At 43.7% G+C, this 16,862-nt stretch overlaps 1 protein-coding gene across 1 annotated transcript; it reads right to left on the reverse strand.

Moving 5' to 3' along the window:
- Positions 1 to 1,924: 1,924 nt before the first annotated feature.
- LOC308148964 (uncharacterized protein) lies at positions 1,925 to 15,820 on the reverse strand. Its single transcript, XM_080520562.1, has 11 exons — positions 15,691 to 15,820; positions 14,348 to 14,731; positions 12,037 to 13,938; positions 11,864 to 11,952; positions 11,651 to 11,709; positions 11,082 to 11,245; positions 9,482 to 9,647; positions 9,195 to 9,386; positions 6,800 to 7,021; positions 3,296 to 3,455; positions 1,925 to 3,187 (listed from the first exon to the last, which is right to left on the reverse strand). Exons 1-11 carry the CDS (start codon positions 15,731 to 15,733, stop codon positions 3,113 to 3,115), a joined length of 3,456 nt encoding a protein of 1,151 aa, XP_080376688.1. The 5' UTR covers positions 15,734 to 15,820; the 3' UTR covers positions 1,925 to 3,112.
- Positions 15,821 to 16,862: the final 1,042 nt, after the last annotated feature.

The raw sequence follows: 16,862 nt of genomic DNA on the forward strand, positions 1-16,862 counted from the left end.
ACAAAACTGTCTCGGGCCCCTGCAGATGCTCATTAGCAGTGACACCATCCATGGGGCGTTGGCAATCCCAGGGCCACTGACAGGACTGTTAACACCATGCCTGACACGTCTGCCCCAGCATAGCGGTGGCGCTCTCTCTCTCTCTCTCACACACACACACACACACACACACACACACACACACACACACACACACACACACACACACACACACACACACACACACACACACACACACGGAGCAGTGTAATGGTGATATAGGGATTGAAGCTGAGATACGCTTACAGCAAAACTGTGGAGGCCGTAAATCTCTTATCTCTCCTCGCCCGGGTGATGTGTGAACTCTTAGAGGCCTGATCAACTCCACCGATTGAGTAAACAGGCGTGTCTGGCAGTGAGGCGAAGCGTCACTTGTTCATTAATCAGAAGCGTGACGCACGCAGGTACAGTGCGTCTGCCCATGTGCTCAGAGTGAGACACAACCACCTGTTGTCCTTTGGAACTGAAACTCTTTTTTTTCTTTCTTTCTTTCTATCCGTACGTGTGAGTATGATTTGAATCCTTATGCAAAAGTTTATCATTACAAGTTGACCGGAGACTAGGTGGGTGGGTCAGGGTGCTGTTTTAACTCAATAAGGGCACCGGACAAAGACTCGTAAACTTACACGAGGAATTCTCACTGGCTCTTATGTGTTCCTAATAAGGATATATGTGAGCCGGCTCTCCAAAAGGGACAGGATGTAGGTTTTCTACAGTGGGTCGCTTGTGTAGATGCATGCAGGAAGTGACCACATAGACGTGCAAACACACACACACACACACACACTCACACACAGGCACACATATATCATTAGGTGTGGAGCAGCTGAGGACAAAGTACCGAGAGGGAGGGGGTGGAGGTGGAGGTGGAGGTGGAGGTGGAGGAGGGGGTCAATGAGCTGATCAGGGAATTGACTCTTAGCCTTGTGTTATCCTGCCACACACACACACACACACACACACACACACACACACACACACACACACACACACACACACACACACACACACACACACACCAAGTATAGACGCAGGACAGGACAACCATCCCTTTAAGAGTTCCTTTGGATGACGTCCATATAAGGAGATATTGGAGCAAGTCACATGGGGGGGAAGAATGCACTGCCCAGGTCATGTGACCAGTCTTAGGAAATGAATGAATCTCCCTATTTAGGGTTGTTTGTGTGCTTGGCCCTGTGTGAAAATCACTGCCATTCATCATGTATATCTGATCTGTTTGGAACAAGAGTAAAAAACAAACCAAACAATTAAAAACATTTTTTCCCCCTCTCTCACTTCACATCTCAATTCCCTTCTGTCAGGAATTTCTCTTTTTTTTTTCCCCTCTGGACACTCCTGCCATTCTCCGAGCCCTTTCAAAACTCTGCAAGTGTGTATGACTCATGCATGCATTGCAACAAGCACATATACTCACTCCCCGCCTGCATTGCTCACTCACACCGAGAAAGTCTCAGGCCTGACTCTCAGCTCTGACTAAAAGACCGTATATGGAAGAAGCCCAGCAGGTAGCTTCTGTCCACTTTTCACTCATCTCTTTCGCTCTCCGTCACCCAAACACACATTCACTTGCTTCCTTAATCTACTACATTTCCTGTCCCCTTAAATCATCTGCATTTCTTCTTTTTTTTTTTTTTTTAGCATCACACCTAAATGTGTCATACAAGGTACAGTCATTTGTGACCTCACATTCCAGCTGAGGTTCATACACACCACTGGGGGGGGGGGGGGGGGGGGACTCAGGACTAGTATTTATGTAGTATTGAGAAACAAGAAGGATGCTCCTTCAAGTCATAATTAAAGATAGTAACTTGTCAGTAGAAATGTTCACCTCAAATCTGGTAAAACACAATTTGTACAGTCAAACACAAGAAAACAGCATTTATTCATTTTAGAGGAAGTGGCCCCGAGGGGTTAACAAGTTCTTTTTTTTTAGCCCAAGCCATGAACATATATATATCGACGTTAATTTGAATATTACTGATGATAAAATGACAGCTTTTACATTGAAATGTTTAATTTTGTGTTGAACAATGCACCATCGGAAACTATTGATTCACCATGAGAGTCCAAATGGTCATTTGTCCTAAAAGTCAAAGCTTCCGTGAACATTTTTATGGCAAAAATGGACAAACTGGTCTCACAGTTGAACCCCCCTTTACCAAAATGTAGAGTTTACATGGCACAAACAGCCCAAGTTGATTTTATTAAGGCCTGGGCTGTAAAGCGTAAATAATGTAAAACTTTATTCCCTTAAAGACACAAGTAAGGCCGACAATTTCGAAAACCATTTAATGATCTATTTTCACAAAATCTGACGTTTCAAAATAAAGATAAGTGCCTCCTGAGTCTGTGGTTCTCTTCAGACTCTTATTTTCTTTTGGCCAAACAATTCCTGCATCTTCAAGTACACATGATTTCACAAACACCACGTTCATGTTTGTAACAGTAAGGCTTTTCCTGATGCAGGAAGTGTTGCCATAAGCTGGTGGTTTTCTTTTTTTATGCAAGGTCATCCCACGGGCCAAACAGGATCCTGCAACTTAAGTTTTATAGTGAGTTATCAGACATATTCATTTTGGGGCCAAACGTAACTGGACGTTTCCACATTAGGTATCATTTATACAAGTTGAATTCATTAAAAAAAAAAAAACACCCCCAAAAAATTCTGTTTAATATATTCATTTGTTTTAGAGCTGGTGTGTTAAAATTACATTACCCTCAGCACTTTTGACATGTTTGTTAACACTATACACCAAAAAAACAACAACAAAAAAACCCGACATTATTCAATCCTCCATGTAGGAAACCCATTGTGTCATACAGACATTCAGCCAGCCTCCAAAGACTCGACATCACACTGATTATTTATACTGAAAATGACAGAAACAACTGTACAACCTCTTTTAAAACATATGTACACATTTACATTGTGTTTTCCATTTCCTTTAATTAACAAAAACATTAAAACTTTAGCTTCACCGTACAAAAATCCACACACACACACACACAAAAACAAACAAGTTGCAGGGCACATTTGATTCTCCTGTGCGTGTCAGGCAGTCCAGCTCCTCCCCAGATCTACCAGCTCCATGCCTTCGCAGTACGACCGCGGCCGTGACACCCTGACCTGGTTACACAGGGGAACAACACGATATCGCGTCATGAAACCTGATACACGTTTCCCCTCCCTCCTTGAAAGCCTCGAGCTCCACCGCACGCTCCGTCCGACACTCACCGCGGGCGTCCTGTGAGCGGCCAGTTGCTGCAGAAGTGGGAACGGAGTCCAGTGAATGGGTTCGACCGGCCAGCTACACACCGAAAGGTCACTGGCCTTACCCGAGTCCAGCACGCCGTCCCCCATGCTCATTTCGCTCCCCCGCCAACCGTACTGGGAGCTGAAAAAGGGGCACGGAGGCCACAGGTGTTACTGACACGGTCATTGTCTTTTCGCCGTGAGAATGAGTCAAAATGCTTGAAGTTTCAGGAGCAGAGTACAAAATGTGTAAAAGAAAAGCTGGACATGTAGTTTAATGATTGAGCTTGTAGAGGTAAATTGTCAATATTTGAAAGAAAAAAAGAAACCAACCTTCATGCACAGGCTAGTGCACCTTTTGTTTTTGTGCATCACCCTTTGTATCGAGCTCTCAATACCTCAAAATCAACTTTTTATAGGATATATCTATTTCCTAGTAATATCCCAGATCAGCCCTCTCTGCTGATTGAAGGGGTTATATTATGCAAAATTCACCTTCCATTTGTTTTCCCCAACGGTAATAATCGTCTCCATACCTGGAGCGACGCCCCAGAAGTGAAAGAAGCGTGTCCTCTCGCTCCCTGGCTTGTTCCAGGTTTTAAAAGGTGTGTTGCTCCAACCAGCCAATCAGAAATCAAACCCTATATAGTGTCATCGGGGGTCTAGCCAATCACAATCAAGGTAGGCTCCTCCCCTTTGACTCCTCCCACAATTAGGCAGCTGTGCTCTGGCACATGGCACCACGAGAGGAAGTACTTCCTTCCTCTTCCCATAGATGGACGTGTGTGGGCGGAGCCAGTTCAGCTCACACAGACACAGCAGATTCTGAATGTAGCTCCTATGAGCCAATATTCTAATGGAGGAAAATCAAGGAAAAGCTGGATTTGGAGAAATAATATGAATATAATTTAAATATAAAGTTTTTAGACCAACACCACCATGTGAACGTGTTGACAATCTGCATAATAGAACCACTTTAACACACAGGAACATTTAGCTACAGTATAAAAAGGCCAGATATTGTACATCTACAAAGAGTTAAAAAGTTACTCGTAATATTTTGTACAATCGAGGCAACAGTCATCCTCCAACATGAATTGTTCAGAGGATCCTATGGTTTAAGGCCTTGGTGTAAACCCTCCGATTGTCAGACAACTCATCCACAAAACTACAACCCGGGACGACTCGTTCACCGAGGAGAATTCAGAATTTCTTTTGAGAAAATAAATCATGTATAATGTACTTTTACATATTATTTCCAATTGGTGTTTCATACATTTTTCATATATCTAGTATATGTCCATATATATTTAGTATAGTATCATATGGCTTTGTTTGTCTTCGTTTACCATTCTCTTAATGGTAAACAAATTGAACAATTGCATTTTTAGGAATTACTTTTGAGGAAAAGCTCATTTGGACGCCGCATATAAATATCATGAAGACAAGATGAGCAAAAAATATTAGCCAAAATTCATTCAACTTATTACATAACTCCTTCTTTCTTCCATATCCAAGTTATGGTGTGGCAATATTGTGAAATACTTGTAAAACAAACATTGATTAAAACATTTTTTTTGTCTTCAGAAGGCGGCCATTAGACTCAGGAATCAAGCTGATTATTACGCTTCAATATTGTCGACCTGAATACACTAGCATGGTTTTGTGTCAAACATACTTAATAATCCATACAAACGTGTCAAATATACTTTGAGATTCAATCCTTCGAATCAGTAATGTTGAAAAAAAATTTGTTGTGGTCGACATTGTCTGGGGTTGCAGTTCTGTGGACGAGTCGTCGGTGCCACCAAACCCACTGCAGGGAATTCACCTCACGGAGGAGAAAATGCGGACATGCGTGTGAGGAATCTGGTTCACGAGAGGCGGGTTTGAGACGAGCTGGACCAAAGACTGAGAGAAGAGGAGCCAACCGATGTTGAGCAATACGTGTTGAACTATTCCAGGACTGTTGGAGGAGCTCCAGATGACGACACTCTGCTTCAGCGAGTGGTGTTACGAAAGGAAGGGCCGGCTTTTGATGTGAGAATGAGCTACGACCAAAGAATTCCACGGTATGAGGGGGGGAAAAAATCATGCAGCTGAATGAATTCGGTAAGATTCAATCAAATATTCAACGTTTTTGTCAAACAATCAATAAAAGTTGCCTTTATCGAATACACCAGGCATTCTCTTCCAGTTATTGGCACCCTTTACTATTAAATGTGCCTTCATATATCAGACAGGCCTCTACTTTGTCCACTTTTAAACCAAATCTACAAAACAAAAAAACAAAACACTTTTCCTCTATGGCTAAGACATTGATTTGATGTAGTTTTGTTTTGTTTTTTTAAAGTCTTATTATTCCTGTTTTAGCTGTATTTTGTAGTTGTATTTCTTATGTTTTAAATCATATTCCTTATGTACAGCAGTTTGCTTCAATTATGGTTTTGTGAAAGCTCTTTATAAATAAAAAATTGTTTGGTATGCTATTAAAAAACCTTCCACAATAACCTAGAAATCTCCTACGTACACATTTAGAAGCTTCAAACATCTGTCTGCTGCTGGTTTTCTTTGATTTGGTCGCGGTTAAGCTGGAAAAAAAAAAAATGTACGTCGCAGCTTCTAAACAGTGCAACATTCTTTTTTCAAAACATTCCTTTGTGCGGCTGGGTGTCTCGTTTTTTTTTTGTGTGTTTTTTTTGGGCTGCTTGTCCTGCACACAAACAAAAAGACTTCACCACAATGTGAGTTTTCTGACACAGGTTTCCACATTTCTCTCCAACATGTCTCAGATTTCACTCCATCCAGTGAGAGAAACACTGACGCAGTCTCATCGCATATAGAGAATATCAGAGCAGAGAAACTGTGGATTAACATTCTGTTCAGTTTAGTGTAAGTGATTCAGCTCCACGTCAACCTTTCATATCATGTGAGGATTTCTTTTTTTCCATGATTTGTACGACCCATCACAGACGGTTCACAATGAATTGTTTCTTTACTCTGAATCCAGAAAGGATCTCAATGGATTAATGACTGAAACGTCTTTATGACAACACCAGCGACCAGAATAGGTAGTTTATCGAGTACCCTGCAGCCCTTTGAACTACCGTGGTTATAGGTACATTTATCAAAGCATTTCTAGCCGAATCGGCTCTTTTGACTTTGCAAATTGTGAAGAGGGATCTTCAAACAATCACTCTCTTAGTCTACAAAAGCCTTTTTTGGTGATTCAGCTCATATGAACACTGGTAATTCGAGATTTTCTTGTTTTGTTTGAGAGAATATTTGCATTTCCAATAAAACGGGTGCAAATTGGGTGCATATTATTTTGATATCTTTATATTAAGAAACAATCTCATGGGCTCTTGATGTTTAAAATATATACTATACCTCCAAGATTGATTAATTTACATTGTTTTTCACATGTTTCTGAATCATTTGGGTTGACACACAGACACACACAAGTGGACGAGAGTTGGTGTGTACCTGTGGGGGTAGATTGTATTGATGTGTGTCCCATGGCTGGGGCAGGTGGAAGCCAGGGACAGCGTGTCGTCGTGGTAACAGCAGGGGCGGTCGAGGGCCCGCAGATGCAGTAAATCATTGGAGCGTGCAAAGGCCGGATTGTCCAGCGAGTCCGCCGATCCCGCCCACGAACGCAGCCAGAACCGAGCCGACAGCTCGTCGAAGTGGTTGAACCTGCGATAGCTGCACACGGCAAAGCTGCACAATTAATCTTCACTTGCGTATTGGTTTCGATCTGATCCAACAATGCTTTTTAGACCGTCTCAAGCTAAATGAACAACAGTCCATCTTTACTATGAAGAGGAACTCTTGAATCTTATCCCTCAGATGTGACTCTTCCCTAAATGGTGCTGCAATTTCCCCATGGGCCAGAGGTTTCTGTTTGAAACTGTCTTCAAAGCTTCGGGGAGAGTTTGAGTTTAGTTCAGTGATGAACAAAGGACTCCTAAGATGAGAGAAGGGGAGGAGTTTGACCCTGTTGTTGTGGATGACATCAGCTTTCATGAATGAATTTACTATGCCTCGGTGACAGACGGAGCTCTGCTGCATCAACACACAAATATCGAGGGGGATAAACGTACTTGCTATAATAACCACAACTCAGATAGTAGAGAGTGCAGCAGTGCATGCATCACTATTGTTGTATTTTCAGAGACGCTTGCATCAACATGCAAATAAAAGAGTATTTGACTGACAAATAGACCTTCCATGATTCTCAAAACATTGTCGAGATTTAGCAGAGTTCAGTGTCCAAATTATGCTTAAATCAAGACAGTCGTGCTATTATAAGGATTTTTTTTATTTATTTATTAACTTAACAGAGCCATATAGTACCACCATTAGTCTTTTGGGTAGTTTGTGAATTCAAGGCCCTGAACTTGAGGATTCTACCCATGACAATAAAGAGTATTATCGTCCTTCCTTTAAAGAGGTACTCCCGATTAAAAGCACAACTTTAAATGTATGCAGGGAAACCAAACCCAACTGCCTCGTGTAGGGAGGATAAACCTTTCACTCCTTTTGCAGTTTCTATTGGTTTGAATCCAAACATCCTGGTGGTAAGAACGTAAATGGCTCACATTAGAAGAAAACTATCAAAACTAACAAAATACAGATTATTTACTAAGAAAAGACCACTTAAGTCACAGCATTGTAAATATGGCAAAGAATGTTGTAAAAAAAAAAAAAAAATTCCCAAAATTCTTATATTTGCACCAGTTTTTTTTTTATTGGATGCAACAAAAAATTATTCTATCAGGAGGGAAATGAGGGTTTTAGCTGTGTTGAACAGCCGGTTGGTTCACCTGCAGGCTCAGTGTCTGGCCTGAGAGAGCTTTCAGCAGGTTAAACATTCAGACTGAGAAGCAGCCAGACTGTTGGAGGTTTTCCAACAGTCCAGCCTTTATCTGCAGTTTGTGGTTTGGCAGCGAAGCTGTGACACCTAGTGGACATTTCTTGTCACAATGACCTCAGTGACAAGAGTTTTTCCCTATTTAATCCAAAACACTCAAACTCCTCTTGGTAAATAAATACACGGACACACACACATGGATATGAATGAGGTCTCTCATTCAGCTGCTACCATAAGGGCAACAGATGACTGTGACTCATGTGAAGAACACGTCGCGCTTTGAGCTGCTGATTCCCAACTGAATGAGGATTGTAAAGTCCTTTTATTCCTCTAGTTTTTATTTATAATCAAGATAAATAGTTTTCCGATTTTATTTCCCAGATCTGTGGAGTGCTTTTACAGGAATGTAAAATAGTAGTGCAGTCGTCCATTTCCAAGACAACAGAGGGTCCAAACGGGTGCATCCGTCACAGATTTCCATGTCCCAACGTTCACGGCCCAAAGTTAATGTGACAATCTGTGCGACTTGCACAACATTCCTATCTGGCGTGTGTCCTGAGCCCCATCTGGCATTTAGATCACGAGAGGAAAATACTTCCTCGTGACAGGACTTGTTTTCCACTCAAACACGTTACAAACTAAATTGATCACAAACCAACATAAATATGTGTGATTCTTTCTTTTGGTGTGGGCTAAGTGAATTAACTCAGGTTTCTGGAGCAAAACGGTGCCACCAAAATCCAAAAGCGTCTTTTTCATTTCCCCCCATATTTACAGACTGGCTCCACAGTTGCTATGGTTACACATGCAGTGGTTCAACAAAACTGGTAGGCTGGAAAATCCCAGTAGACCATCTCATCCTGTGCTTTACCCTGCAGATTTCTACTTCTGAAGGATGGAGCCCTTGATTTGAGACTCAGAAACAGTCCGTTTCGTCCATTAATAAGATCTGCAGTTGACACATATTGCGAAAAGTTGATTTGCCGGAGTGTGTTTTATGCGCACCTGCTACGGGTCTGGTCCACTTTGGCCTGGATCAGAATGGCTCGGTATCGCCGCACCGCCACCAAGGCCAAACCACCGATGACGGTCACGACGATGACTAACGCAGCGAGACACGCTCCCACGAGGCGAGCTCGAGTCATCCTCACGTCACACCTCCGCCCCATGTACCAGAAGTCATCACCTACGAGGCAGCTGACGTACAAATCACAAAAGTGATTAAAAAAAAAAAAAAAAAAAAAGCAATATTCTGGAGTGGAAGGAGAGGAGCATGGATTTGAGGCTCTTACCGGCAAACGGGCAGTTGGCCTGGATGGTGTGTGCAGATGCCGTGGTGGTGGCAGTGGTCGAAGTGGCAAACGGAGGAGCAGCTGTAGTTGGCACTGCCGGGCTGGGAGCGACACTTGTAGCCCGCGGGACACTTCAGTAACCAACCACACACTTCTCCCTGCAACCCTGGAGGGAATGAAACAATGAACAGTGAGGAAAACTGGTGAGACTGTGGATATTCTTCACTTCTCATTGAGGGAAAATAACTTGAAATCCATTTGATAAAAAGTTTCCACACAGAAAGTCCTCAAGTCAAAAAACTTTTAAAATGCTGGTGTGGAGGAATTTCTGGTGAAAGACCTGAGCATTTTTCTTTTTTTTTTTAAATGAAAACAAAAGTTAAAAGTAAATAATTTTCTGTTTGGCAACACTGTTGGAGGGCTTATACATGTGGACATGGACTAAATGGTAAATGGTAAATGGTCTAGATTTATATAGCGCTTTCTAACCACACTGAGGTAGTCCCAAAGCGCTTTACATATCAGCTCATTCACCCATTCACGCTCACATTCACACACCAATGGGACTAGTCATAATAAGGACGGCATGAGTCTGTCAGTAAGTTTTTAAAACAATTTGAAGACATAAAACCCTTCTTTGTCATGTAATCAAATAAAAAGTAGGGACATATTCATGACAGGAGAGGCTTCCACTAATTCTGAAAATCATCGAGTTGTGATTAAGAATGTAAATGTAAATACTTCCAAAGTTAAACAAGGAGTCTTACGCATTCATGAGTTGTGATGGACAAAATGAGACGCATTATGATGGATGTCTGGCATGTGACTTCAGCGACAATAATAATAAAAATACATTTAAACTGATCAACTAATCCCAACTATGGATGCAGTTAAATAAGTTACCTGTGATGTACGCATATTAAACACGTGTTTTTTTCCCAATGGAAATCATTTCTCCATTATATATTACACTTAAACTCAAACTGTTGATTCATAAGAAAGAAGGGCTATTATTCTGGTCACTTTGAAGTTCAATTTTCACATTTGTAGTTTGCATTGAATTTTGATCATTGCATTGATATGCAAATTTAGATATTTGTCTGATAACGTTTGACCAGCTACCAATGTTATATTGTGCATTGTTTGTACAAATGCACTTGACATGTATGATGTAGAGTCAAAAGTCAAAAGACGCAGTGTAAAAATTATGTATTTTTGTTCAGTCATGCGTTTGGACAAAATGTTGTAAGTCACTGTAAATACATGTATATGCTTGTTGTATACTACAGCAAACACTAGTCAGCCAGTAAGGTAAATGTGATTTGTTATAACTGGGCTAACTTAATTTATGGTGTTAAAATGAGCCTCGTCTTTCTCTATCTGGGTTAACAAAGTAAAGACATTAAGACTGGAATTCCCTCTCAGGTAAATGAAGCTGCTGCTACCGATTATTAAATTGCTACTTTTTTTTTTCTTCCTTTTTTCGAGAGAATAAGATCAAAACTGGTCAGATAATTATTGAATACGTGAAAAAGACTGGGCCGGAAGCTTTCAAAGCCTCCTGCGCTTTTATGCAGGCATTCTCAGCCCGTTGGCTCACCTCCGACTGTGATGTTGGTGATCCTGGATGATCTGAACTCCGTCCCCTCCCGCAGAGCTTCAGCCAGTCCCGTTCGTTCCAACAGCGAAGTGGATCGGGACGCGCTGAGCCACTGCAGAGCCTCGCCGGTTCTGAAGAGCACCAGACTCTGCACTGCATGGCCACTGAAACAGCAGCGGGACGGGATATTCACTGTCTTTACCCGTTATTACATCCCTTTTAAGTTTGTTTGTTTTTTATACCCCCACTTTAAAATTCAATTTGCAGAATTTCAGTAATTTTATGATTACATGATTTGTCCAAATGTGGTATTTCCTGTGCGTAACAAGGTGACCAAGGGTAATGAGGAAGTCTAGGTCCACCTCGCCTTGTCCATTCAGGGGAAGTAAAGCTTACAGAATTTACTGAAGCAGTAAAATGCATTATACAAGTAAAGTTTATTTACCATACACATTATTCCTGAATATGGCCTGATGATCACCAAAATATCATAATACACAACAAGCGCAACACCGTTTTACCTCCTGTTGCCTGAATTTGGAGAAATGGATTCACCTACGCCTCCTCACCTGCTCCAGACTCCCTGCAGCCTGCTGAACCCCGGGGCTCTCTGCAAGTATGGTTCCATCTACAAAGAAATTGAGAAGCTTGCATTATTTAAAAAAAAAAAAGAAGTCACAGTTGTTCCAGCCAGAAGAAACTCCAGGTTTGGAACAACTGCTTCAAATCTATTCGTTTTTTTTTTGTCATATATGGCCGTGAACTTGAGTGTGGTCCCTCACCCAGGCAGCCGTTTCTTCCTCTAATCCATCAGTGAAAGCCGACTTGGATTCCTCCACAACTATCTGCAGCAGCAGCTCAATGTACTCCACTATATAGAAGGAATCACAATAAGTCTCATTACTACTGGCCTCAGCAAGTAATCCCAAACACACAAAGACTTTATGCACAGCACCTTTGACGATGACGGGCTCGTCGGGCACAATGTAGAACTTGGGACTTTCTGCAGAGCTCCAGGTCAGCGTGGAGGTTGCGGCTGAAGCAGCGAGCACTGAATGACTCTCCTTCCTGGTAGGAGGGCTTGTCTGGAGCACGCCGGGCTCTGGTGGTCGAACCGTGGGAGTACGCGATGTCGTGCTGCCAAGCGTCCACTGGCGGCGTTCATCCCCTTCGTTTTCATTTTCCTCTCTTCTGCCATGACCCGATCGTCTGGTCGTAAATGAAACCAGAGACGTGGGCGTCGTGGTTTCAGAGTTGTGTTGCTGTTCATGTGAGAGTTCGGCAGACGTTGAGAGAGACGGCCGAGCGTCCGGCCGAGGTATGCGGGACGTTTCAAGGGGCGGCGGTGTGGATTTGAGGTCCACAAAAGTCTGGTGCTCAGTGGAGTCACTGACAGGGGAGGTTAAAGTGGTGGGAGAACTGTCAGACAACGGAGTGTTTGTTTGGAGTGTGTACGGCGGTGCAGACGGTGAAAGAGGAGTTGGTGAATTTGTGGTCAGGTCGTCATTGACGTTTGTGTGAGTTGGGTGCAACGTGTAGGTGTCTGTGTTTTGGGCATCATCTTTCACGATTAGAGATGCCTTTGTTGTATAAAAAGTCTGTCCACCGTCCGTGCCAACATCAGGAGAGGGGGTGATTGTATCCACAGTCGTGACGACATTCTTGAGATTTTTCCGTGTGCTTTCTGCGTCTTTGTTGCCTGCCAGCGTGGCGAACGACGAGGACGAGTAGGAAATGTCCGTGAGGCTCTCCGTACTCAGTTCGGCATTCGTTTGACTCTCAGTGGAAGAAACGATTACATCAAGCGCCTCGGCGTTTTCTAACATCTCCGACAGCTCGATTGCAGGAGTGTGAACAGTAGTTTCTGAGGCGGCTGATACGAATGAGTCACTTTGACTTGAGTTTGGATGGACTGACGCAGCCTCTGTGGTGCCAACAGCAGCGGCAAACTCCGGGGCATGGGGAGTGGATGAATGAGCCCCGCCGGGGCCTTGTGACATGGACGTGGACTCCGAGACTGAAGTGGGGTCGGTATAAGCACTGAAACTGCTCGAGTCGTGCTGAGGAGATTTGGGGGAAGAAGTCAAAGGGCTGGAGGTGGTGGAGGAGGAAAGATCGGAGCTCACCCTATCGGTGTTTCGCAGGCTCCTCCAGGAATGAGCTGGTTTATCTCTGGCCGCCCCGGCAACGGCGACACCTCGGGAAATGTCGATGGCGCCGCTCGCTCCGGTGGTCTGAGAAGGAAGCTGTTCGGTAGAAGATGTGATGAGAGGCAAGCTGGAGCTGGACACTCGCCGGTCCATTTGTGGGGTTGAGCGTTTGAGCGCCTGTTTGGGTGTTTGGCTGGATGCGTGTTTTTGCCAATCTGTGAGAAACGTGGAATGGAAACTCGGGGTTGTTTCTGTTATGGTTGGACGGGTCTCATTTCTAGGGTGTGCGGATTCCACGTTTGTATTGAGTTCAGGCTCAAAATATGGGTGTGTTCGTTCTCTGGCGGTAATTGGAGCATCAGTGAGGCGAGCACCTCCAGATGTATCCGCTTCATTGTTTGGTTTTTCCTCAGGAAGAGGGAGAGTTTCCCTATCAGCGCGACCAGCGACAGACAAACCCTCCGGGGCCGAGGCGGGGAGCAGCGCCGCTCGCTCCAGAGTCGAGCCGCCAGAAGGACACCGAGGATCAGAACTCGACTCCAGGCCTTCACACGGGTGACCTCTGCCCCCCTCTGTGCCTGTTACTATCTCTCGACCAATAGGAGCCGCACTTGTAAAGCTGGTTCCTGTCCGAGTCCAGCCGGTGACGTCTTGGTCTGGATGGTGGGTTACGCGGCCATCCGAGGAATTCCTCTCATCTTCCTGGACTGGACAACCAGGAACAAACAAAAAACAGGCGAGGGACAGGGTGAGAAGAGACGGAGTGGAAACCACGTCTACATAACATTCACACAGCCCATTCAGCATGAGAACTTATCATTTCACACATTGACGGCTCAGAGGAAATATTACGGTAGATGACACATTTCACTGAATGTTTGTTTAGCTTCAAAACACACGCGCCTAAATCATGTTGTGTTTCTGTACACAAAAACCCTTTTTATTCTCAAACTATGTTGAGATGAGCACAACAAACCAAAAAAAACAGTCGAAACAAGCCTGAACCAAATGTCATTACAGCAATTAGATTAAACTCTCGTGATCGGACAAAGTGCAGGCCAGTGGGCCATACGTACTCAATCAAATAAACTCCATACTGGAGGAAGGGTTTCTCACCATAATAAGTCAAGTGAAGGACATTTGACGAGTGTCCGTCTCCTGCCCATGTGAGTGCCGCTTCGTTTGTGTCGCAGCCGGAGAGCACAGCCACTCGCCCGCTTTCCAGGACCCGATTTTCCTCCTTCAAGACGCATTGCACCGAAATGCTCGAACCACTTCCTGACCATTCAGGTTTTAAAAGTACCGTCTTCCCCGCGGGGACGTCTATCGTCCAAGTGCAAACTGAAAGCTGTAAGGTTCTGTCGGACTCTCGCTTCATAGGGTGAAGTCTGTCCGCCTCTTTAAAGAGTCCAGGTAAAGTGAGATTGATGTGGCCAGCGGGCTCCTGGTCCAGTCTGACATTTCCACCGCAGCGGCGGTGCGACGAAGCCCACGCTTTATCTGAGAAGAGAAAGACGGCGTTGATCAGGGACTAAAGAACACCGGCATGAATCGCCTCCAGAGCACTTTGACAGAGAAGACCATTTTGGTATTAAGATTGTTGGAGGAATACGCTGAGAAAATGTTGAAACATGACATTTAATGATTTGAGTGACATTATAGATAAAGGCTAAATCTAGATTTATTTTGGAATTTTCTATACTCTTTTGATCCTTTGTGGGGAAATGTCTTTCTCCATATTTTAACCCATCCTCCTTCTCAGAGTGGTGGGCTGCAGGGGTCAAGGGTCTTTCTCAGGGACCCACAGTGGGCAGCCTGTCCACTGTGGGATCTGAACCCGTGAGCTTCAGATCTGATGTCTACCGCTCTTGCCTCTAGTCCACCAAACATCGGATTATGTGCTAAACGAATCGTCTCAATTTTGATTCCTTACCACAAAAACATCAGTGCAATAATGAGTAACTGGAAAGTGGGAAAGGTTCCACATCAGAGTGGCAAAGACACCTAAAAATTCAAACTGGGAACATCATGATGGAAAGTGTCACTGGAGCCAACCTACACAGGAAAAGTAATTCTTAATGATGCCCTCTGTTAGAAATGTCTTTCAGTTGAAAGTGTCAACAGTGAAATCGTAAAAACTACATATAAGAGAATTGACAAAAGCATAAATTTATAGGTTGTATAGTAAATCACAACATCGTATGCAATTGTTTTTTTTGTGTGGTTTTTTTTGGCCAACCTCCAAACTGGGAAATGGGACTTTCCCAGCTGGTATCTTTCCAAGTCAACATAAACAACATTATAGTACTTACGGACATTACAGCAATATTATACAGAATTTGATTTATAGATTATGAGGATTATGTTTCATTGGAAAGCGTTTCAGTTACAAACTATTTCAGACGAATAATAATCGCACGATATTGACGGTGTGGCAGCGGGCAGACGCATGTCCTTACCTGTTGTGGTAATAAAAAGCAACACACAGGCGATGAGCTGCATTTCCAATGCTGAGACATTTCAGTGTCGCGCACACTGTCGATCGTGAATCCATACAGTCTTCCTCCTCCAGCTGTCAAGTCTCCTCCGGCGGCAAGGCAGCGACGAGGGGCGAACAAACTGCGCAGAGACTAAAAAAAAAAAAAATGACCTCCAGCCTTCCCTGCTGGACAGTCCCCTACAAAGCGTCACAAACTTTCCTCCTCCATCATCATTTCCTCCGGAGCGGAAACGACCGCGCGCTGTCGGTGCCGCGGCGCCGCGACGCGCCGACACCTTAAATGAGGTACACGTGTGTCCGGAGAGACCTGGGACAGAGGTCTTTTATTTATTCATTTAGTTTAGTTTAGTTTTTTATTTTTATTTTACACCGCCTTCAGGCTGCGTCCTGTGAACATTTAAACGTTTCCGAAGATGAGAAGGGGGAAAGAGAGAGAGAAATAGAAAAAAAACCCAAAAAACAACCAGAGCGGTCGAGACAGATTTTATTTTACGCAGCGCATAAACGGTAAACACAGGAAGCCCTCATCCACAGGAGGCACGGAGACATGAGAGGAGGCAGTTCATTAGGGACTTTTACGCTTTTACACCCCGCCAGGAGAACTGACAGTCTGCGGACGAATAACATGCCGGAGCAAAATGACCTGTGCGCGTTGTTCGAGTTGTGCATGCGCATTAACGCGCGAGTGATTTGCGTACTGTCCGTCCGTTGAAGTATATGTGTGTGCGTGTGTGCGTGTGTCTGTTCTTGTATACTTGTGGGGTCAATATGGGATCACACAGAGGCTGTCATTAATGTAAAACTAAAAAGAAAAAAAAACAACAAAGGGGCAATTTGGTAGAGTGAAACAAATACACTCTCCATGATTAAAATTCTTGCAGCCTTTTCCCAAAATTGCAACCAGGTCAGTAAAGAAGACATGTATGAATACTGTCTCTCTCACTCACCTATAATGTGAAGAACCTTGTCCTTTGGATTGAAGGATGGCTGGCATGTTGGGAGAATGTTTGGTGGTTGAAACACAAAGGACTTCATAGAGATGGCTATCAGTCATTCTGGTTCTCAGTTGGCTTTTGTTCTTGACTTAACAGAGAAAATGTTTGTTCACGTATGTATGTTGAGCCGAACAGG

The sequence above is a fragment of the Blennius ocellaris genome (assembly GCF_963422515.1).
Source record: "Blennius ocellaris genome assembly, chromosome: 3".
Classification (NCBI taxonomy): domain Eukaryota; kingdom Metazoa; phylum Chordata; class Actinopteri; order Blenniiformes; family Blenniidae; genus Blennius; species Blennius ocellaris.

Bases quoted from the DNA above. Each gene is read 5' to 3' on its own strand.
- LOC308148964 (XM_080520562.1), bottom strand. From the start codon at position 15,733: ATGCAGCTCATCGCCTGTGTGTTGCTTTTTATTACCACAACAG. The intron at 13,939-14,347 runs GTGAGAAACCCT...CTGGTTGTCCAG, and splicing joins CCTTCACTTGACTTATTATG to TCCAGGAAGATGAGAGGAAT. The intron at 9,387-9,481 runs GTAAGAGCCTCA...TTTGTACGTCAG, and splicing joins GGCCAACTGCCCGTTTGCCG to CTGCCTCGTAGGTGATGACT.